Source organism: Diabrotica virgifera, chromosome 4 (genome assembly GCF_917563875.1).
Source record: "Diabrotica virgifera virgifera chromosome 4, PGI_DIABVI_V3a".
NCBI lineage: Eukaryota > Metazoa > Arthropoda > Insecta > Coleoptera > Chrysomelidae > Diabrotica > Diabrotica virgifera.
This window is the reverse complement of record NC_065446.1, coordinates 244296791-244318655: the sequence shown is the minus strand read 5'-3', so window position 1 is coordinate 244318655 and position 21865 is coordinate 244296791. Positions and strand designations below refer to the sequence as shown.

Genomic DNA, 21865 nt, shown 5'->3' with positions numbered 1-21865 from the left:
GATATATGTATATGCCAAAAAAATGGAATTTAAAAATAAAAATCGACCTGTTTCGGCACTTTTCGTTAAAGTCGCCGGATTACGAAATAATGAATTTATGCGTTACTTTATAGACGCACTGTATAGTGCCAGTCTTCTTCGGAAATTGTGACGTTATACAAAACAAATTTTGTAATATCAAGGCAGCTAGCAGCAACAAATGATTTTCGTGAGCCAGAAATAGTTCTTACAAATTTTAAACGGATTCTCTCTTTTGTTACATAGTATATAGCTTCATGAGTTGATAAGTACTAATAAATTTAAAATCAATGGGAAAATCCTAGTAGCTGGCTGTATACCATAATTAAAAAATCATACAGAAGTAAAAACTTCGTTTGTACAATGGTATCAAAAAGTTTATTAAAAACCATTAAACGTCATCCAAAAGGATTCGCAAAACGTTTTCGATCTTGATCAGATCATCTTCAGTGCGTTCTGCTTAGTACATGAAACTATCAACCTTATGAAATTGGTAACATCGAGAAATATGGTTTACATGATACTTATATGATATTTATAGCGACTCCAAGTCGATGTTAAAAGATTGAATGTGTTAGGAGTGCTCAAAGGGCAACATGGTTCCCTGCTCGATAAAAACTTGTGGTTCTTGCCAGTTCAATGGACACAGACCAACCAGGTTGTATCATGTAAACCATATTTCTCGATGTTACCAATTTCATAAGGTTGATAGTTTCATGTACTAAGCAGAACGCACTAAAGATGATCTGATCAAGATCGAAAACGTTTTGCGAATCCTTTGTGATGACGTTTAATGGTTTTTAATAAACTTTTTTATATATTGTACAAACGAAATTTTTACTTCTGTATGATTTTTTTAATAAATTTAACATTAAATTTAAATGAAAGAGAAAATATCTTAAATTTAAATTAAATTACATATTAATAATTTAAAGTAAAAACTTGCCTGTACAGCCGTTAGGACTACCTTCCACATCTGACCAGCATCAGCATTTTCGCTAACCAAATGCCTATAAGACGGTGGCGAAGGCGGCTCTAATCCTGCTGCGGCCAACAGTCGCAGCTGTAGTGACATCTTCTCTTCTAATAATAAAGCTTGCTCTATATCTTTTTGCCGTAGTTGTCCTAAAATCAACTCTTTAATTAAAGCGAGTCGAGTAGTGGGATTAAGGGTTATTTTATGGAAGAAGGAGGATATTTATAATCGTAGGGAAGTTTTGTTTTTAATGTAAAACATGCAGGTCTGAATGCAAATTCATGATTAGGTGTAAAAAGGTGTATTATTGTCTGGAGGTGTTTATTATTTAAATATAATAGCTGTTCTATAGATTGTAGTGTTTACGTTTTATGAAAATTGTTTACTTTTTTATACTTGTTCATTATTTTCAAAATTTTTGAAATAATATGAACGCCCAAATACGAAATACACATACAACTTGGCAAATTCACTTTGTCTCTAAGATGCGCATACAAAGACCTGCGAACGTGATATGAGTGAGCAAGATAGCAGATACCTATTTCCTACTGAGTATTTCATTTCAATATCTCTAAAGGTTGGTTTCCACGCTACGTCTTATTGTACAGTTTATGGAACAGGACAAATTCTATCCTATAAAATGTGGCGTGTAAATAAAAAAACTTATGTCTTTTCGAATCCAAGGTCAGATTGAGAACTGATAGTAGAAGCATTACTTTGCAAGAACCGGCCCCTGATTCTAATTCAAGTTTCGACTCAAAACAAGTCGCAATCAATATGGCGACGTTGAAATGCGACTGTGCGAGCCTTGTGGATTTTAGTTGAACTAACGAAATGATGTCATGAAATAGCGACTTATCGAAATTAATTGCGACTCCAAAAAAGTGGTTGATAATAATTTCAAGTCGAAATTATTGTGACACGGACATGAATGAATGGCCGAAAGCGAGGTTAGGTTTAGTTTAGGAGATGTGTTTTATTTGTTTCTTGCAAGGAAAACTAAAGCAAAAGGTATTAATATGGCTGGGTTTTATGGAAATTTGCTGGTTTTGGAGGAATTAGATAGAATAGTATTAAATTAGAAATATAATAATTGAGAATGTTCACAACGTGAATTATCAACTCAATGAAAGATGTAAGGTAATAATCTGGGAAAATTGCTATAAAACAAGGAAAATTATGTACCAGCTATTTTATTGCTGGACATTGGACATGCTGGAATCAAATATTAAGATTTCATATATTAGTAATATAGCTATGCAAAGTCCGCAGAAAGTGTGCTATTTGGTTTTTAAACAAACTAGCGCTCCGAAATATTTTTTCAATTATTGCTCTGCAACTCAGAAGATTTTTAACGTTAAGCCAAAAACACTCACATAAAAATTCACTGTAATTTAATTCTGCACACAGATATTTTTTTTTCGATTTCCTTCGGCGGAAATTTTCCTCAAGTTCAGGTTTTCCAAACAAAATCTTTAATTTTCAACTAAAATTTTAGGGAAGTAATTATTTATCAATAATTAAATAACTTGGTGACATAAATCTTTTTTGTTATGAGTGTCTTGAAGATATGAAAATTTGTATGTACAAAGAGGACCGGAATAAAAAGGTAATGGTTCAAAGATTGAAATCTTGTTATTTATAACTCTGTCGCAAATGCCGGTCAAATTTGACCGGTTATACCTGGAACCACTCAATTCGATTTTTTTTCTTCGAAGAAGAAGCCGTGCCCTTTTCAAGAGCGTTAACTTAATTTAATTTAATCTGATATTTTTTGAGGGGTCCTATTTGTTTATAAGCCAAAAAATTGTTTCTTTATAACATTCCTGAAACCGCTCAAATAGTCCAATTTAAATTCTGTAAAGTACGTTGAATAGGTATAGTGCTTTTTTATACGAAAATCATAGTTATTCTGGTGTCTCATAATCTTTCTGGTTATTATTTCGACCGAAATTTTTTAATTAACATTTTAATTATTGCTAAACTATTGGTTAGATTGTCGCCGGCCTCCTGATATACTAGGTAAAAAAAATCTTTCATGTCACCAATTTATTTAATCATTGATAAATAATTACTTTCCTAAAATTTTAATAGAAAATTGCAGATTTTTTGGGAAAACTCGGATTTTCCGAGTAAATTTTTTGTTGAAGGAAATCGGAAAAAAAATAACTTTGTGCAGAACTAAATTGCGGTTGAATTTTTATTCGAGTGTTTTTGGTTTAAAGGAAAAATCTTAAGAGTTACAGAGCACTAATTGAAAAAAAGAAGATTTATGAGTGCTAATTTGTTTATAAATAAAATAACACACTTTTTTTTTCCCAAAATGACATTTTTTCGATAATTTGCCCAGACTATCAACAAACGTTGCGGTGGTTACATAGCCAATAAATCCAATAAACAGGAGGACCAACCCAAATTCTGAGCAGTGTCAAAATGATAACGTTAATATCCCCAGTTGGAACTAATATCGAAATGAATAAGAATCGCTATAAATTACATCTGTCATGGCGGAGTTGAAATTAAATTGCGACATCGAAATTAATTAGAATCAGGCCCCTGATGTGACCAAACGAAACGTCTATGATCATATTCTGACAAGACGTTCGATCTTGTCTCAGTTCACGACTAGCTCTCCTCCAATTTTCTCTCTGGGAATTCATAAAAATTTCTCGTGTTTGTGGAAAGTGAAAAATAAGACAACAGGTAAAGTAATTTGGACGAATCAGTAAGCAACCGTTGCCAACCATCAGACGCATGCGCAGTGAACAGTTAGCGTTGCGCAGTTAACAGTTAGCGTTCGTAGACTACGAAGGCGCATGCGTCTGATGGTTGGCAACGGTTGCTGATCGTTCTACGAACAAACCTAGTGTAAACGGTCAACGAATAGAACGAATAAAAAATACACCTACTTTGGTACGAACGTCAATGAAAATTGGAACCATTCCCTAGAAATCAAATTTAATGTAGGATAGAGAAAGCACGTTCTGCATTTAAAAAAATGGCTAAGCTACTCAAATGTCATGATTTATCAATACCCATAAAAATCAGGATACTCCGATGTTATATCTTGCCTATATTGTTGTACGAAATTGAGTCGTGGACTCTCACAGACGCTATCTGTAAGAAAATTGAGGCTTTCGAAATATGGTTTTATCGTTGAATCCTGAAGATATCGTATACCCACCACGTTAATATTATTACGTCTTATTACAAGTACAAAAAGAAATAGAGCTGTTAACCACAATAAAAACAGCCAAAATCGGATACCTCGGTCACATCATGAAAAACAAAGAAAAGTAGAAGGAAAACGGGGACCAGGAAGGCGAAGAATTTCCTGGCTGAAAAATCTACGTACGTCGTTCAACACAACCACTACAAATCTTTTTAGAGCAGCAGTGTGCAAAGTGCAGATTGCCATGATGGTCGCCAATATTCGAAGCGGATAGGCACTATAAGAAGAAGAAAAATAAAGACGGTAGTGATCGTAATAAAAAAGGCGCGTATGAGATGTGTGGCGACACGCTTCAATAACTATTTTGCGTCCCTAAATGAAATAATACGTCCCATTTTAAAATTCACAAACCATATACATAAAGGGCCTGTTAAATTTTAAGAAACCAAATATATCAGTATTCAGATAAAATGCCTTCTTAGCTTTTAAAACACCAGATGTTGATGGCCTGTTCAGTTTATGTATGGGAAACGCAAATTCCATAATAGATTATGGGACGATAAAGGGCCAGCCTCCTTATGTCACTAAATCAGTCTTCAACTTCTTTAAAAACCACAGAAATGTAAAACTAATGTTTTTAGTTCATCCACCACATACCCTCGTCCTGCAAAGAATAACAAACCCTCTTACGAGATATAAGCACGCCTTTTTAACCAAAAATCAATAAATATATTATTCTTAGTTGTCTTACACTTATTTTAATTTCATTTAATTGTTTCCGTAAACCACAACGGAATAGATGCTTATAAAAAATACAAAGTAATAATAGACGCAACGGCAAATAAAAGACAGTTACAGTCGGAAAAATGAAAGACTACCCATGAACGAACCTATAAAACACGCTGTATTTTCCTGTCACCGTGTCACAAAGAAAATTGCCCAGCGCAAGTACATATAATAATAATTACTACATGTACTTGCGCTGGCCAATTTTTTGTATGACATGGTGACAGGAAAATACAGCGTGTTTTATATGTTCGTTCATGGGTATTCTTTCATTTTTCCTACTGTATAAAAAGATAAACAAGTTGAGATCGGCTTATATAAAAAGTGAGGGAAGTTACCTCTGAAACTGGAGATGAAGATAGATACAAACCATCTTCGTCGTACTTCGACTTATTGGAATTTTTAAATGTTCAAGATATACCAAGGATGCCACGAGAAACTACAAACGATGACGAGGAGTCTCAGAAGATATCTGAGAGTTGCTGTGAGTCCTTCATGGGCTGTAATTGATTTTCTCATGCAGGTGTCTTATTTCAGTATGTATGGTGTTACCAACTCTAGCAATTGATAATACGCTTAGGTGTACTTTCGCAAATAACTGCGCCAATCATCAGATTCGCTTCTCAGTTTTTTTAGTAACGAGACGTGGTAACACTAGCTTCTTTTCAGAAGCCATTCCCCTGAACATCTTATCGTTTGCCTCCTCATCCCTTTACCATCAGTCTTTGTATCGTTATAGTTGAAAAAATAAAAGAAAGCAGCCGTGTTTTCTCTATAATCAGAAAAATGTCTCTCAAAAAGATTTACTAAACAAACTTCACAGAACTCAAGACTCTGGATTGGAACTGAGGTATCCACTGGATAAAAAGTACATTTTATCGTTTGTATGTTTTGTATGTCCAACAAAACGTAGGTAAAAACCGGCCTTAAGAAGTATATTTATTATTGCTCACATCAGTAAATGTTACTTTCAGAAAGAAAATGTGCGTTCATATACGGTAGTCCGATAAGTAGTTAGCCTACAAAAGAAAAGGAAAATTTTGGAAAAGTGGCAATTTATTTCTCTACATAGTCTCCTTTTAGCTCGATACACTTGACCCAGCGATGCTCCAACTTCTTTAACCCGTCTGAAAAATACCTTTTCTCGAGGTCTGCAAAAAGAGACTTCCGTGGAGGCGATGACCTCCTCATTTGATTCAAATTTCTGCCCAGCGAGTGTATTTTTCAAGTTTGGAAACAAATAGTAGTCGCAAGGGGCCAAATCTGGAGAATACCGTGGATGAGGCAACAGTTCGTAGCCCAATTCGACTAATTTGACCATGGCGACGGTGGAGGTGTGAGCCATGGTGGTGAGCCGGTTGTCAAGGTGGAAGAGCACTTTTTTCTGTGCCAAATAGTGTCGTTTTTTCTTCAATTCGGCATCGAATCGGCCCAATAATTCGGCCCTGTGATCGTTTTGCCCGTCTCCAAGTAGTTGATGTAGATCACACCCTGTGAATCCCAGAAAATGCTGGCCATCACCTTTCCGGCCCATTGGACAGTCTTCGCTTTCTTCGGAGCACGTTCGCCGGGTGCTGTCCACTCTTGCGACTGTTCCTTGGTTTCTGGTGTATACCACTGAATACATGTTTCGTCGACGGTTATGAAACGACGTAAAAACTCCTTTGGATCACACTTAAATAGCGTCAAACACTGCTCTGAAGTGGTCTCACGGTTGCGCTTATTGTCTAAGTGAGCAAACGCGGCACCCATCGCGCCGACAGCTTTCACATGCCCAAAATTTCATGCAGGATGTGACCTACGCGGTCTTTTGAGATGTCTACTGTGTCAGCTATCTCGCGCACCTTCAGTCGGCGGTCTGCCAATACAAGATCGTGGATTTTTGTCACGTTATTCTTCGTGGTAGCCATTTTCGAGGTACCTACGCGTGGCTCATCAAAAACTGACGTTCGTCCACGTTGAACCTCATTAAACCAATTTTTGACAGTTGCCATCGAAGGAGAAGAGTCACCGTACACAGCATCCAAGCGCTCTTTGATTTCGCTGCGTGATTTCCCTTCCAAAAACAAGGTTCGAATCACCGACCGATATTGCGCTTTTTCCACTTTATTAAAATCCGCGGACACGCTGACTTTCACACGCAATCACAACAATACTATAATTTTGATTTGGCTGAAATTTTGACATTAGCTGTCTACGAGAACGCATTAAATGAAAGTACATTTCATTTGCGATAGTGGCGCCACCGGGCGGAGAGGCTAAGTACCTACTTATGCCTAGTACTAGCCTAGACTGCCCTAGTACGATCGTCCTTCGAGTTTATAGAATAATGATGACAGAATTTCAGTGTGATGTGTTATGTAATTATAATATATTAGTTATGTAGGTAATTATATATATATTAAGAAAAATATTTAACCAACGTCATACATGTTAAACATAAACTCATTAGTTAATGAACAAAAATATAAATACATGCATAATCATGCAAAATAATGGCCTGTTGATATGTTTAATCTTTTCATTGAAACAAGTGCGCCATACTGGCTGTCTAGGTTGAAATAAAAAAGAGAGTATAACAACATTCATACAGTATGTCTCAAAGAGATGGAATTATATGAAAAACTTTTTTAGTTATCAATTTTAGGAAATTTCAATTAAGTATTTTATCTTTTCTCTTTGTTCCATTATTTTAAAATTAAAAAAATATATTCCGTTCTACTCTGACTCTCTTTAACAAACAGTAATAAAGCAAGAAATATGAAGCAGATTATCTGCTAAGTAATAAATTTGCTATTTCACATTGTTTTATTTTGTTAAATATGAGGAAAGGGCACAACACAATAACAACTCACCAAACAGCAGCTACGTTTCGATTATATAAGGCTTTACTAACATTTTACTCCAGTTGAAAACATTAAAGTACCTAATGATGATATAAAACACATAAAAAGGAATTAACCTCAACGATAAAAGTGAAACAGCGTGTTTTGTTGGTGTCATTATTACCCTGGCTTAAAATGTGTCACCCTTTAATAAAAAATTTGTCGCTGGGTTTTTTAAAAATGTTGTAGTAGTTCAAAAAATTCGTCCTATTTTTTTCTGTCGCGTCCTATTTTTTTCTGTCGATTTCTACCCTTTTAGGGCATCAAATTTAGGATTTGGAAAAAACAGCGGAAAAATGTGTCCCTCTTTATAGTCCAAGCAATGAAGCTTAAAATAGGACAAAACCTCGTAATTTCTACAGAATGGATCGATTTGCTTGAAAATTTGAGAATAAGTAGTGGATAGTCCAAGGATCAAAATCTATATGAGCCCGAAATTCGCTTTTACCATGGGGTGGTTGCCACCCCATCTCGGGGGTTGAAATTTTTTATTACATTTTGACCGCAAAAATTGGTAAAAGGATTAATCTATGCAAAAAATATATTTTTTTGATAAAATTAATAGTTTTTGATTTATTCGCTATCCAAAATGATAGTTTTATATCAAAAAAATCAATGTTTTTAATCAGTTTTCCGCTAATAACTCAAAAAGTTTTCGTTTTATCAAAACAACTTTGCTTAACAAAAATGTATGTTTTGAAAAAATAAACAAAACCGTTTTTTCTAATTTTCTCATAATACCAACAGTAATTGAGCTATACTTTATTATGTTAGCTCTTCTTCGTCAAATGCTAAATATTGTAGTTTCAAAATCAAAAGACGAAAAAACTCTGCATTTTTCGAAGATAACTTATTTAAACTGATTTAAAGTATTTAAAAATATCCATTTCCGGAAACAAAAAAAAAGTCTCTAGCTCAAAAATTAAGTGACTTATAATAAAAAGAATGTCAGTCCCTATTTTTTCAGCGAAAAAGTAATCGGAAACCACCCACTAATCACCACCCTAACTAAAATTAGTCATGTACCTTATTTGGTCTTCTTTATTTATGTATTATTAATATGATCTAGAAGTTTGACCGGCTTAGAATGATTAGTTTAAAAAAAAATGGAGTTAAAAGCGAATAATGAATTTTTGTAGTTTGGTAAAAAATGCTCTTTTCTTATTTAATTTAATATTAATTATTTAATTCCTAAGAACTTAGTTTGCAAAAATTTTTTCTACAGCAAAAATTGAGTGAGCTATTGACAATTAAAACTTTTAATAACATGCAAAAACCACCTTTACCAACCCTTTCAAAGTCACCTCTTTTTGCGACTGAGGATTTTAAAAGGATTTAATATTAAAAGCCTTATAGATCTTGTAAAAACCTACAAAATTCTTTTTTACCAAACTTTCTAAGATAACAAATGAAAGAGTTACGGTTAAAAATCAATATATTTTTTTGAAAAAAAAAAAAGGAGAAATCCAATACGAAGCATAATAATGTAAGTTAGCGGTGTTTTTACGTAATGTAAGTTAGCGGTTACGTATTATTAATAGATTCTAGAAGTTTGACTAACTTGGAATGATTGGTTTTAAAAAAACTGAAGTTAAAAGCGAATAACGAATTTTTGTAGTTTGGTAAAAATGCAATTTTCTTCAGAATAGAAAGATTAGCAGCAGAGATACGAAAAAATATTTAAATATGAGATTGTAGGTAATTTAGTTCCCAAGAAATTGGTTTGAAAAATTTTTTTCTACGGCGAAAATTGAGTGCATCGTAAATGAGTATATGTAGGTATATGGAAAAACATTGATTTCTTCGATATAAAACTAACACTTTCCATACCGAATAAATCGAAAACTATTAATTTTATCAAAAAAATATATAAACAATTTTTTGCTTAGAATGAATGTTTTTATCAACTTTTGCGGTCAAAAGATAATAAAAATTTCCACCACCGAGATGGGTGGCAACCACCCCCATGTTAAAAGCGCCTGTTGGCATCATATAGATTTTGATCCTTGGACTATCTACTACTTATTCTCAAATTTTCAAGCAAATTGATCCATTCTGTAAAAATTGCGAGGTGAAAAGCTTCGATTCCTGGACTATTAATAAAAAATTTGTTGCTGTGTTTTTTTAAAGATGTAATAGTTCAAAAATCTACTATTTTTCTCTGTCGATTTTTACTTTTTTAAGGAATCAAATTTTGAATAAACAATGTACGTAACATATTTTTGTAAAGAATTTATGAAATTTCTATGTGTGTAACTTTTTAAATCTAGATTTTAGATAAATGAACGTACATAAAAAAGCGGCATTCGATATAAGAGCCAAATTCGTAAAAACGTAAAAATATTGACTTTTTTACTACGACAAAAATTAAAAACATCGAAAATTTCGTAAAAAAACAACTAAGAATACAATACAGAATGAGTTTTATATATCGAACCCCTCAATTGTCTCGAGAAAGGGTTGCACGATTTTTATACATATTACTCAATAAGAATCTTTTGATGCGGCCGATATTATGATGGTATTTACATTGCTGTCACGTCTTCGGTTTTTCTGGAAATTTAATGAACTTTTTTTTATTTAAAATGGAATATACTGGAAATTTTATGCGTTTTGAAGTCCCTAAGAAATATTGATTATTTTTTTATGTAATGTTCCCTATACACAAATGCCATAATTTGGGAGTTCTAGCTACATTTATTTAAATAATTTTTTTAAAACAAATAAAAAATATCAATTTTTTCGACCCGACAGGATTTGATTTTTTTCTGGATCATTCGGAACAAAAAAGGTCTCTTGTAATGTTCCTCTAAAGTTGATAATTTTCGAATTATAAACAAATTAAAACTGAGCAAAAAAAAAAACGAAAAATGACGATTTTCATTAAAAATCGTAATTTTTCGTTTCTTTTTTTCAGTTTTAAAATGTTTATGACTCGAAAAAGATCAACTTTAAAATAAATTACAACAGACCTTTTCTGTTTCGAATGATCCAAAAAAACCTATAATAATATCTGCCCGGGCCGAAAAGATTGATTTTTATAATTTGTTAAAAAAATGGTAAAATGTTAAATAAATGTAGCAAGAACTCCGAAATTATGGCATTCAGATATAGGAAACATTACATGAAAAAGAATCGGTATTTCTTAAGGGCTTCAAAATATAAAAAATATACAGGGTGTTTCGTTTGAAATAAGAAACTTCATTAGATTTCCGGAAAACGGAAGATCTGACAACAATGTAAATACCATCAAAGTATCGGTCAGATCACAAGACTCTTACTCACTAAAACCTATAACATACGTGTACGCCATTATCGAGATAATTGAGGTACTATGTATAAAACTCTGTATAAGTATAAGAAAAAAACGCATATCCCAAAAACAAAAAAACAAAAACAAAATCGTATAAAAGGAACTGATCCTAAATAAGAAAATGGTAATCGCATGCATTTTCTCTTAGTAAAAGTTACCTTCGAGGTCCGAATCTGCTTCTGTAGGAGCAACAGACCAATACAAAAATATTTACACTAACAGATTGGAATTAAGAGAGAGATGTGTGTTTAGTATGAAGTATAGAGTAGGTCTACGGCTAGTTCGGCGAAAATATATGTTCTGCATGCCTCGTGTGTGGTTTGTACAATGAATCGGTGATTAGAAAACAAAAAATTAGATCATAGAATATAAATCATGGTAACTTAATTACAGAAAACTAGGACGCTAAACCATCACTTATATCAGTTATTTTCTTGTTGTGCGACAAAATGATGGCTCAAAAAAATTAACTAGGATGAAAGATCCTTCATCTGGGGCCCAAGATTCTCCATGTTTTGCCAGAAAGTGCGAACAGACGCTACGCGCGATGTTCAAAAGAGACTGATTTAAATCCTGAAGACGATTAGTTGATGTCATCCAAGATCAACTTTATTTTTTTGTTGGTATTCTTGTTGAAGCTCTTTGTGTGGAATTTACTTATGTATTATTTCTGTATGTTATTATACAGTGTAGGCCAAAGAAAACCTCGATATTTGGCAGTATTTATTAGATTTTAAGGAAATGAAGAAACAGGTCGATTTTTGATCTAAGGGGGACACATTTTTACGGTACATACATCTGTCATTTGTCAACCCCCTCCCTTCCACTTCCCCCACCCCTTATTTTTAAATAGGGAATAGGGGTCGTGTGCTAGCTCATTTGAAAGGTTATTCAATTCTCTATTCAGTAATATCAACATCGACTTAAAAATGTATACAGGGTGTCTAAGAAAAATTATTTTGAATTAAATTAATTGACACAAAAAGAAAAATGTATGTAAATTATTTAATTCAAAATACGTTCTACTGCTGTCACAAAACAGAAAAAAATATTTTTTGATAAATAAACATTGCTTTTCTCTTAATTTCAATGTTCAAGCTGCCACCCATCTGCCTCTTGGTAGGTTGAATATTGAATTTAAGCAACAAACAATGTTTATTTATCAAATAAACATTTTTTTCTGTTTTCTGTCAGCAGTAGAATGTATTTTGAGTTAAATAAATTACATACATTCTTCTTTTTGTGCCAATTAATTTAATTCAAAATAATTTTTCTTGAACACCCTGTATAAATAATTATGTCAATGTTAATATTACTGAATAGCGAATTGAATAACCTTTCAAATGAGCTAGCACACGACCCCTATTTCCTATTTAAGGTACTAGTACACTTTAGAAGAACAAAAAAAAAATTTTTTAAGATTTTTTTTCTCAGAACCTTTATTAAAAATGAAGATAAAACTTTTTACATATTAATATTTAACTTTTAGAGAATACAAAAAATATATCTTTTTTCATTTATGCATGTACACTAATATTGTAGAGGGGCCAAAGTCGAGGCCTCGAAAAAAAGTAGTTCCGATGGCGGACAGTTAATCTCAGGATTGGGATCTCTGAAACAAAAAAATCGTAGGGCATTTGAAAAAGAAAGGTTTCTTAAATGACAATTTACCACCGTTACTAAAACATTCCGAAATAAAAGATTTTAGGAAATTAAAAAAAAATTGTGAAAAAATCGTTCGTTTTTCTTCAGTTTTTCATGGTTAAAAAATATTAAATTTTAATTTTTTGGTCAAATTGTGGTAAATTGTCACGTAAGAAACCTTCCTTTTTCAAATGCAGTACGATTTTTTTGTTTCAGATATTCCAATTCTGACATTAACTGTCCGCCATCATTTTTCGAGGCCTCGACTTTTGCGTCCTCTACAATATTAGTTTACGTGAATAAATGAAAAAAGATATATTTTTTGTACTCTCTAAGAGTTAGATATTAATATGTAAAAAGTTTTATGCTCATTTTTAATAAAGGTAATGAGAAAAAATTCTTGAAAAAAATGATTATTTTTGGTCTTCCAAAGTGTACTAGTACCTTTAAAATAAATGGTGGGGAAAGTGGAAGAGAGGAGGTTGACAAATGACAGATGTATGTACCGTAAAAATGTCTCCCCCTTAGATAAATCGACCTGTTTCTTCATTTCCTTAAAATCTAATAAATATTGCCAAATATCGAGGCGGACTGTTTTCTTTGTCACACACTGTATATTTTAGCGTTGACTGTTGACCTTGTGCATTCTGACAAGTTTACTTGTATCGGGGTTTGTGGAAAAAAAATGTTATTTATTCCCAAATCTTATGAGCTCAAAATTCAATGAGATGTTCTCTATTACGATTTAAGGTTACTTCGTACGACCAATACCAGATACACAATTAACCATCGACAGATTGAACAGATTTTGTATAAATACGGCCGTGGTCCAAAAATATTAATAAATCTAAGCTGTAGTTGTTGAAATTTATATTTGGAAAGGGTTCTAACCGAAAAACATATTATTTTTTGTTTTCCATTCACTGAATTCATAGAATATTTGATAAGTTAAAATGTTACTTACCAATTAATTGACGCACTTGGTTTTGTTTAGCATTCATCAGAGTTTGTTTTTCTTCGGAACTAAGAGCTATGGTATCCTCTTCATCCTCGGGGCATGACTGTACTGCTTCCCTATAAATTATTAAATCGTTAATTACTAAGGATTACAAAAAACGAAAGATTGTTTTGATAATTTTAACCGAATGATTTGATTTTGGATTAATGCATTTGTCACCACATGAGCAGAAGTAACAGTCGTCATTATGATTCATTTTGCTTTCTCCATACACAAGCTACCCAAGCAGAAACATTATTCTTACCCTTATATCAGTTTCAGTCCTCCATACATATTTTGAAAACTCTTTATGAGGAGCCAAAAAACTTAGTTTACAAAGTCTGTTACATTGAGTTGTTGCTTTAGCACTGTATTCGCCAGGTAAAACAAAAAGAAGGAAAATGGGCTAAATCTGCATTCGTATTGTGTGAAATGATGTCTTAGACATTTTGTTATATCATTTTTATTTTTAACACATCGAATTACACAATTGAAATTGAGACTTTCATGTACACTCCTGGCCAAAAAATAGGGACACCTTAAAAATGGGTCATTTTTGATGTCTTGAATCTCCTAAACCTGTTGTCCGATTTTAGTGATTTTTTTAATATGTTATAGCCTTATTCTCTAAAAATATGGATGTAGTAATAGTGTGCTGAACAAGTAAATGTCATTGTATACCGGATGTAACAATAATACATACTGTGTTTTCTCCTGAAAGTTCGTAACACCCTGTGGAATATTTTAGCATTTAAAAAATATTGAAATTAAAACTCAATTGTAGCCTTAGCCTTTATTAACATTTTGCGTTTTGACTCAGTCACTTATGTTGGATAACGAAAAAGCTAGGTACTTTGACAACTAGCCATGTTCTTTATCAATACAGGGTGTTTCTAAATAAGTGCGACAAACTTTAAGGAGTAATTCTGCAAGAAAAAATAATGACCGTTTGATTTATAAACATGTCTGTAAATGCTTCGTTTCCGATATACGGGATGTTGAATTTTTTCTTACACACTGACGATTTATTAATTGCTCTAAAACCAGTTGAGATATGCAAATGAAATTTGGTAGGTTTTAACCCTTTCACTATTTTTGTACATTACCATGTACATTGAATTGTATTGCCTTATATGAAATTCAGAATTATTTACCTCCTAATCTGCATTTGTACATCAGAAAGTACAACCTATTTTAAAGTTTTTAGGTTGGTAGTAAATGCGATAAAGTTTGACAATAGACGTTAGGCAACATTCTAAAACGTGAGTGGCGTGTTGTGCAAACAGGTGCATTTTAGGTTATGTCATATATTTTACGTTTTCTTGAAAATCTATTAAAATTAGAAGTTTTATGATTTGCTATTGATAAGTACATGTTTTAACGTTGGAGTTCCATAATAATTTATAATGCTTTATATAATACAAAGTCCCCAGATGTAGTTTGAATTAGTATGTACATTAGCATGGACAAACGCAGTTTGTGGACAATATATAAGACCATGTTTTTGCAAAAGTTATAAGCTTGAGTATCGCACTCAAGCTGTTTTTTTGGGAGTAAACAAGAAAGAAATCCTTGATTTGTTAGTTTTTGCCAAGAAGTGGCCAAAAATCTAATCTGCAGTAGACGTGCTCCTAAAAGAGGCAAGCCTTCAAAAAACTTCGAGGATCCAGGTCCCTCCAAAAAGAAAAAAACTGAAATAAGGCCTATAAAAGACCTTCGATTGGATGGATACCATCATCTTCCACAGTATGATGACAAAAAGGAATCCCCAAGATGCAAAAATGAGGGGTGTAAGAGCAGAACACATATATTTTGTCAAACATGCAAAGTTCATTTATGTATTTTAAAGGAAATGAATTGTTTTCCATATTTCATTCAAAGTAAATTTTAATATTTATATTACTTTTGACAATAATCTGATTTATAAGAGTTTCTAATAAAAAATTAACACTCAATGGTTTTTTTTTACTTCCATGGACTTTTTTTGTCCATTGTGATGGACATCCTGTACTGGAAGGGTGGGGGTAGTTAAAATTTTTTTATGTAAAAAAAAATAATCTATAGTGCAACAATACTTTGTGACTTTGTATACCAAAAATTAGAATTTTTTAATCACTCTAAAGGGAAGTGATAGTAAAAGCGTTAAGTGGTATTTTTGACATACAATTAAGAATTTTATATTCACCATTGACGTGCATACGGGTCATAGTACCCGGTCATATTACCTGCATGCACGCCAATGGCAAATATAAAATTTTTAGTTGTATGGCAAAAATGTGAAATAACTACCTCTTAAAACCTACCAAATTTCATTTGCTTATCTCAACCGGTTTTAGAGCAATAAACAAATCGTCAGTTTGTAAGAAAAAAATCAACATCCCGTATCTCGGAAACGAAGCATTTGCGGACATATGTTTATAAAGCAAACCGTCGTTATTTTTTCATGCAGAATTAACCCTTAAAATGTGTCGCACTTATTTAGAAACACCCTGTATTGATGATGAACATGGCTAGTTGTCAAAGTACCTAATTTTTTCTTTATCCAACATAAGTGAACGAGTCAAAAAGCAGAATGTTAAGAAAGGCTAAGGCTACAATTGAGTTTTAATTTCAATATTTTTTAAATGCTAGAATATTCCACAGGGTGTTACGAACCTTCAGGAAAAAACACAGTATTATTTTTACACCCGGTATACAATGACATTTACCTGTTCAGCAACACTATTACTACAACAATATTCCTAGAGAATAAGGCTATAACATATTTAAAAAAATCACTAAAATCGGACAACAGGTTTAGGAGATTCCAGAAATCAAAAATGACCCATTTTTAAGGTGTCCCGATTTTTTTGGCCAGGAGTGTATTATCTACTTTAATTAATGGTAACAAACTACAATTTTATTTATATCTTGAGCAAACAATTTTCAAGAAGGAACTCGAGGTATTTTAATTAAAATTGTAGTTCATTCCCATATATATAGCTATTACCTTATTGCGTTTATCCATACTTGTTTGTCTTTGGGTTTATGCACTTTTAGCTCGAACATTTCTGGATCGGCGGGATCTGACGAAATCAAATAGATTCCTCTCGAATCTTGACCAGCTATTTCTCTAACCAATAATTTTTGCAACGACACTACGCCTGTCTAAAAAGTTAAAAAAATAGATTTTTTTAATGGGGAGAAGATTAAGACGATTTTGTTTTGTTGAAATCGGAAAATGATACAGTCAAATTATTTTTTGTATAATTTTTTTTACAATATTTTATATAGCATATTATAAGCCTCTATACAGGCTGTCCAGAAACTCTACCGACAAACGAAGACATTCCTCAGATAATTTTAAAACAATTTAACCAAATTCACCTAGTTCGAAAATGCTGCCTGAGGGAGCTAGAGCTCTTTGAAGATGGCGTCTTGTAATTAGTTTTTCTTAAATAACTCCAGAACGATTCTAGTAACGAAAACGAAAATTGGTACGGTTATTTGTCTTTCAAAGATAAATTGATTTCATCTATTTCGAATTTCTAGTACCGGTCATAGGCGTCCGTTTTGGGTAGGGTAACGGTTGTTTTATAGCATAACTTTTTTGAATTTATCTTTTAAGCATTTGTGACACTAGATTATTAAATTACGAGGTATTCTAGTACTAAAAATGTGCTCTTGCTATAAGTCGGTAGGACATACCGTTTTCTAGAAAAATCGATTTGAAAATTGTTCGTCTCGAATTAAAAGAAAAGGAAATAAAAAAACGGTGTATTTTACCAACTTAAAGCAAGAGTAACTTTTTGTACTAGAATGCCTCATAATTTAATAATCTGGTGTGAAAAATGCTTAAAAATTAAAGATAAAAAATTATGCGATAAAATCACCGTTGACCTACACAAAAACGGACGCATATGACCTGGTACTAAAAATTCGCAATTAATGAAATCGATTCATCTCTGGAATATAATTAAACGTACAAGTTTTCGTTTTTCTAAATAGTTTTTTTTTATTTTTTTTTGAGATTCAAATAACAAAAAATTTTCATATCGATTTTTCTAGAAAACGGTGTATCCTATCGACTTAAGGTAAGAGTACTTTTTAGTACTATAATATCTCACAGTTTAATAATCTAGAGTCAAAAATGCTTAAAAATTAAAGACAAAAAAATTATGGATAAAACAATCGTTGTCCTACCCAAAAAGACGCCTATGACCGGTACTAGAAATTCTTAATTGATGGAATCGATTTATCTCTTAAAGGTAAATAGGCACACCAATTTTTGTTTTTCTAAATAAAAGCATTCGGGAGGTATTGAAGAAAAACGAATTATCAGACGCAATCTTCAAATAGCTCTAGCTCCCTTTGGAAGCATTTTCGGACTAGGTGAATTGGGTTAAATTGTCTTAAAATTATCTGAGGAATTTTCTGTCTGCTTTTGTCGGTAGAATTTCTGGACATCCTGTATAATGTAAGAAACATTATTTGAAATGCATTACCCCAGGAAACCAAGCCGAAAAAGCATTTGAAAAATAAAAAAATTACTGATCGCTATTTTTCAACTGGAATATCTGAGGAAAGTCGATAGAAAGGGCTACCATCTAGAAAGTACCGAAATTTTTACTGCGTCATGGTTTTTATTAACATGTAGAAGACAGAAAAAAGAGTGACCTTTTTTTCTTTCATTTCAATATTATGTAACAACTACGCATTGTAGATGAAAACGTTTAACAGACGACTTGAAAATACTTGCTCTAAAAAATGAGATTTTCTAAATTAAAAAATGTTTATAAACAAAAAAGTTATTGCAAATTAAACCTGAAAGTAAGTTTTTTTTCAATTTTTTATAATTATTAAAATAAACAATGAAAATATTAAATCGATCGGTCGATTAGTTTTTAAATAATTTTATTTGTTTATCCCATTTGAGAGAAAAAAGGTTATTTTCAAATATGTACCTATAAAGGTGCTTTGTCAATATTTAGAAGGGTCTCATTCTCTTCGTAAGGCAAAGTAGTAATTTTACGAAAAAATTACAAGAATAAATTTCAGCTTAAAATAATAAAAGATATTTCGAAACGAGAAAAGAATTTTTTTTATAATTGACCTTTTTTTGACAAAAGCCACTCGCCTAAAATATTTGCGCTGTGAACTAAAAAAAAATTATCTTCGGTTTTATGAGTCGTACAAACTTCTTTTTTTTTAAGATGTGTTTTCTCATAACCTTTCAGATGACATATTTTGTTATTTTGTAAAGGTTAAAAGGCGCAGAAAATTTATTTGATTATATAGCAAATAATGATAGTTCTTTATCAAATATTTTTGTAAGTAAACAATTAAAAATGAATATATACTTTCTTTTTAATATGAAAATGTGAGATATTGCAAAGATAACGAGTCCAAAAAATTTCTTCTAAATATTCACAAAGCAAATGAACCAAATAACCATTTTTTTTTTCTTAAGAGTAAACAGTAGCGCGTCATCAATATTTTTGTTTTTCGAAAGTTCTGGGAACTTTCAACAGTGAGACAACAGTGCGTCGGTAATTCGACACTGACAGTGGCATTTATACTATCAAAAACAATAATTTGTATACTCATAGGCGCGATATGTTCCGAGTCAGTCAAGTTCGATTTCTTGTTATAGAAAATCGATTTTTAGTAGATCCAATGTGACACAAAATCTAAGCATGGAATAAAAAAGTTTATTTACAGAAAGTGTATTTTTTGTTCTTCGTAATGGTGGTACAGGTACACTCCTTTGTGCAATATTTTTTTTTTTAGTTATAGAGTAATTTCCACATACTAACATATTTCTCAAATTGGGCTCTGTACCGCCATTCTTTATTATATTACGAATATGTATGTCAAATATCTCGACAAATATTCAAAAGTACAGCCGCAATCTTGGACCGCGTTTGTTGCTACCTGTTGATCGGTACTGTATGCTCTTAAATGGGATAAACATATAGAATTATTTAAAAACTACTCGACCGATCGGGTCTATCTATTGCACATTATAGAAATTACATAAAAACTCATACTGTGAAATATATTTAATATTTTTTCCAATTATAAACAATTGAAAAACAAATGCTTACTTTTGCATTTAATTTGCAATAACTTTTTTGTTTATAAACATTTTTTAATTCAGAAAATCTCATTTTAAAAACCACGTATTTGCAAGAAAGTCATCTGTTGAACGTTTTTATCTAAAATGCGGGTTTTTTTACAAAAAAAAAGAGAAAAAAGTTTGTGTGTTTGCTGTATTTGTCCCAAGCCAACTCAAAATTGCCAGTAAACTAAAAAAGAAGTGGAAGAATAACATTGTGTAATGGTCGGCAGTTATCCCTGAGAGAAAAAAGTATGTGTCTTTGTTGTATTGAAACCAAAGTAGAAAAAGAAGATTGTGTATTGATAGGCAGTTGCCCCTAGCGTGAAAAGTTTTTATCATGTTTGTCCCACATCAACCAAAATTCCCAGTTAACTAAAGAAGAAGAAGAAGAAGCAAATTGTATAATGTACTAACTCCAAATTGTAAGTGAACAAGGGATTTTTCCCTTATTCCGCGACGATGAGCTGGCCAAATACCCAAGTAGGTGGAGGCCAATAAACTAAAGAAGAAGAAGTTTTTTTTACAATATTGAAGTGAAATAATTTCGATTTTCAAATACTTCGTTTTCTGGGAGAAATTTTAAAGAAAATAATTTAACTGTTTTCCATAGTAGAAGAGAAAGATCATAGAAATACTCACTTTACTTACTGGAGTGAAAAACGTATATTTATGCGAATTTTCTTGCAAGAAAAACAGAACGTCAGATAAAACTATAACTAAAACAACTTGCATCTTTCCTCTGCCTTGCATCAACATGGCCACTCCTTCGAATTTAAGGGAGCGGTTGCCTTGGAGAATATCCGATTTTCTAAACTTCTGCCCCCGGTACACAGTGTTAGATTTGGCATCTATCCTATTATATATTTCTAACTTGCGATCTTCTTTCTCCTTCTCGGCCACTTGGGCATCCACCTCTACCAAAATTTCCTTCACTAATGCCAATGCCTTTTGTAGCGCCTCCTGTTCGGGTTTGTTATCTTTGCTGGTTTTTATCAGGGGCTCGATCAGAAGGGGGTATTTCGTAAGACGTTGCGTCACGAATAAGATGCATTCTGGGATTCCCTTCTTTTTGAGGAGAGGGTTCGTTTGACAGTGCCTTACGAATTCGCCGAATCTTTGATCGTTTTGTAGGTAATACTTGTATATTTCGACGGCGTCCCTATGCCTGCTACAGAATTCACCTGAAAATAAAATGTCAAATGAAGTAAAGGAGCACAGACTTACAATCATTTAATTTACTTCGACGACCGGTTTCGATCTCTACTATATGCAGATCATCTTCAGGTCGGCGTTACAAGTGATTAAATGATGCCGGTACAAAGGATGCTTTGTTAAGTTCATCGATAACATGTTCAAACGTCCAGATTATGCTAATAGGATAGCTAGGTGAGGGACTGGGTAAGCGGACATGCTTCGTAGGTCAAAACACAGTGATGTGAAACAGAGACAGATGTATTAGTAATGAGAAAGACAACGTTCGGATGGGATTGTTAATAAATGCAGCTAAGGTGTAAATTGACTTATTCTAAGCACTTGTACGATTGTAAAGGTCTTTGAATCGTACAAGTGCTTACAATAAGTCAATGTACAAATGTACACCTTAGCTGCATTTATTAGCATTCCCATCCGAACGTTGTCTTTCTCATTACTAGTACATCTGTCTCTGTTTCACATCACACATCTGCCTTCAGGATCCATTCCAATTCACTGTGTTTTGACCTACGAAGCATGTCCGCTTACCCAGTCCCTCACCTAGCTATCCTATTAGCATAACCTGGACGTTTAAACATGTTATCGATGAACTTACAAAGCATCCCTTGTAACGGTATCACTTGTAACGCCGACCTGAAGATGATCTGTATATTGTAGAGATCGAAGTAAATTAAATGATTGTGAGTAAGTCTGTGTTTCTTTACTTCATTTAAAATGAACTCACATATGCAACCCATTCAACATTAAAATGTCAAATATTTA

The 21865-nt window shown here is 32.6% G+C and overlaps 1 protein-coding gene across 7 annotated transcripts in view; it reads right to left on the bottom strand.

Moving 5' to 3' along the window:
* LOC114347563 (rho guanine nucleotide exchange factor 18) overlaps window positions 1-21865 on the bottom strand; it is a 345544-nt gene that overhangs the window by 51941 nt on the left and 271738 nt on the right. For 6 of the 7 annotated variants that reach the window (XM_050649938.1, XM_050649940.1, XM_050649936.1 and 3 more), the window contains 4 exons: window positions 20531-21072; window positions 16781-16938; window positions 13759-13868; window positions 961-1143 (listed from right to left, as the gene is read on the bottom strand). In XM_050649938.1, the coding sequence (XP_050505895.1) occupies window positions 961-1143; window positions 13759-13868; window positions 16781-16938; window positions 20531-21072 (993 nt within the window). The remainder of the gene's footprint in view (window positions 1-960; window positions 1144-13758; window positions 13869-16780; window positions 16939-20530; window positions 21073-21865) is intronic. The other variant, XM_050649934.1, reaches the window with a different exon arrangement.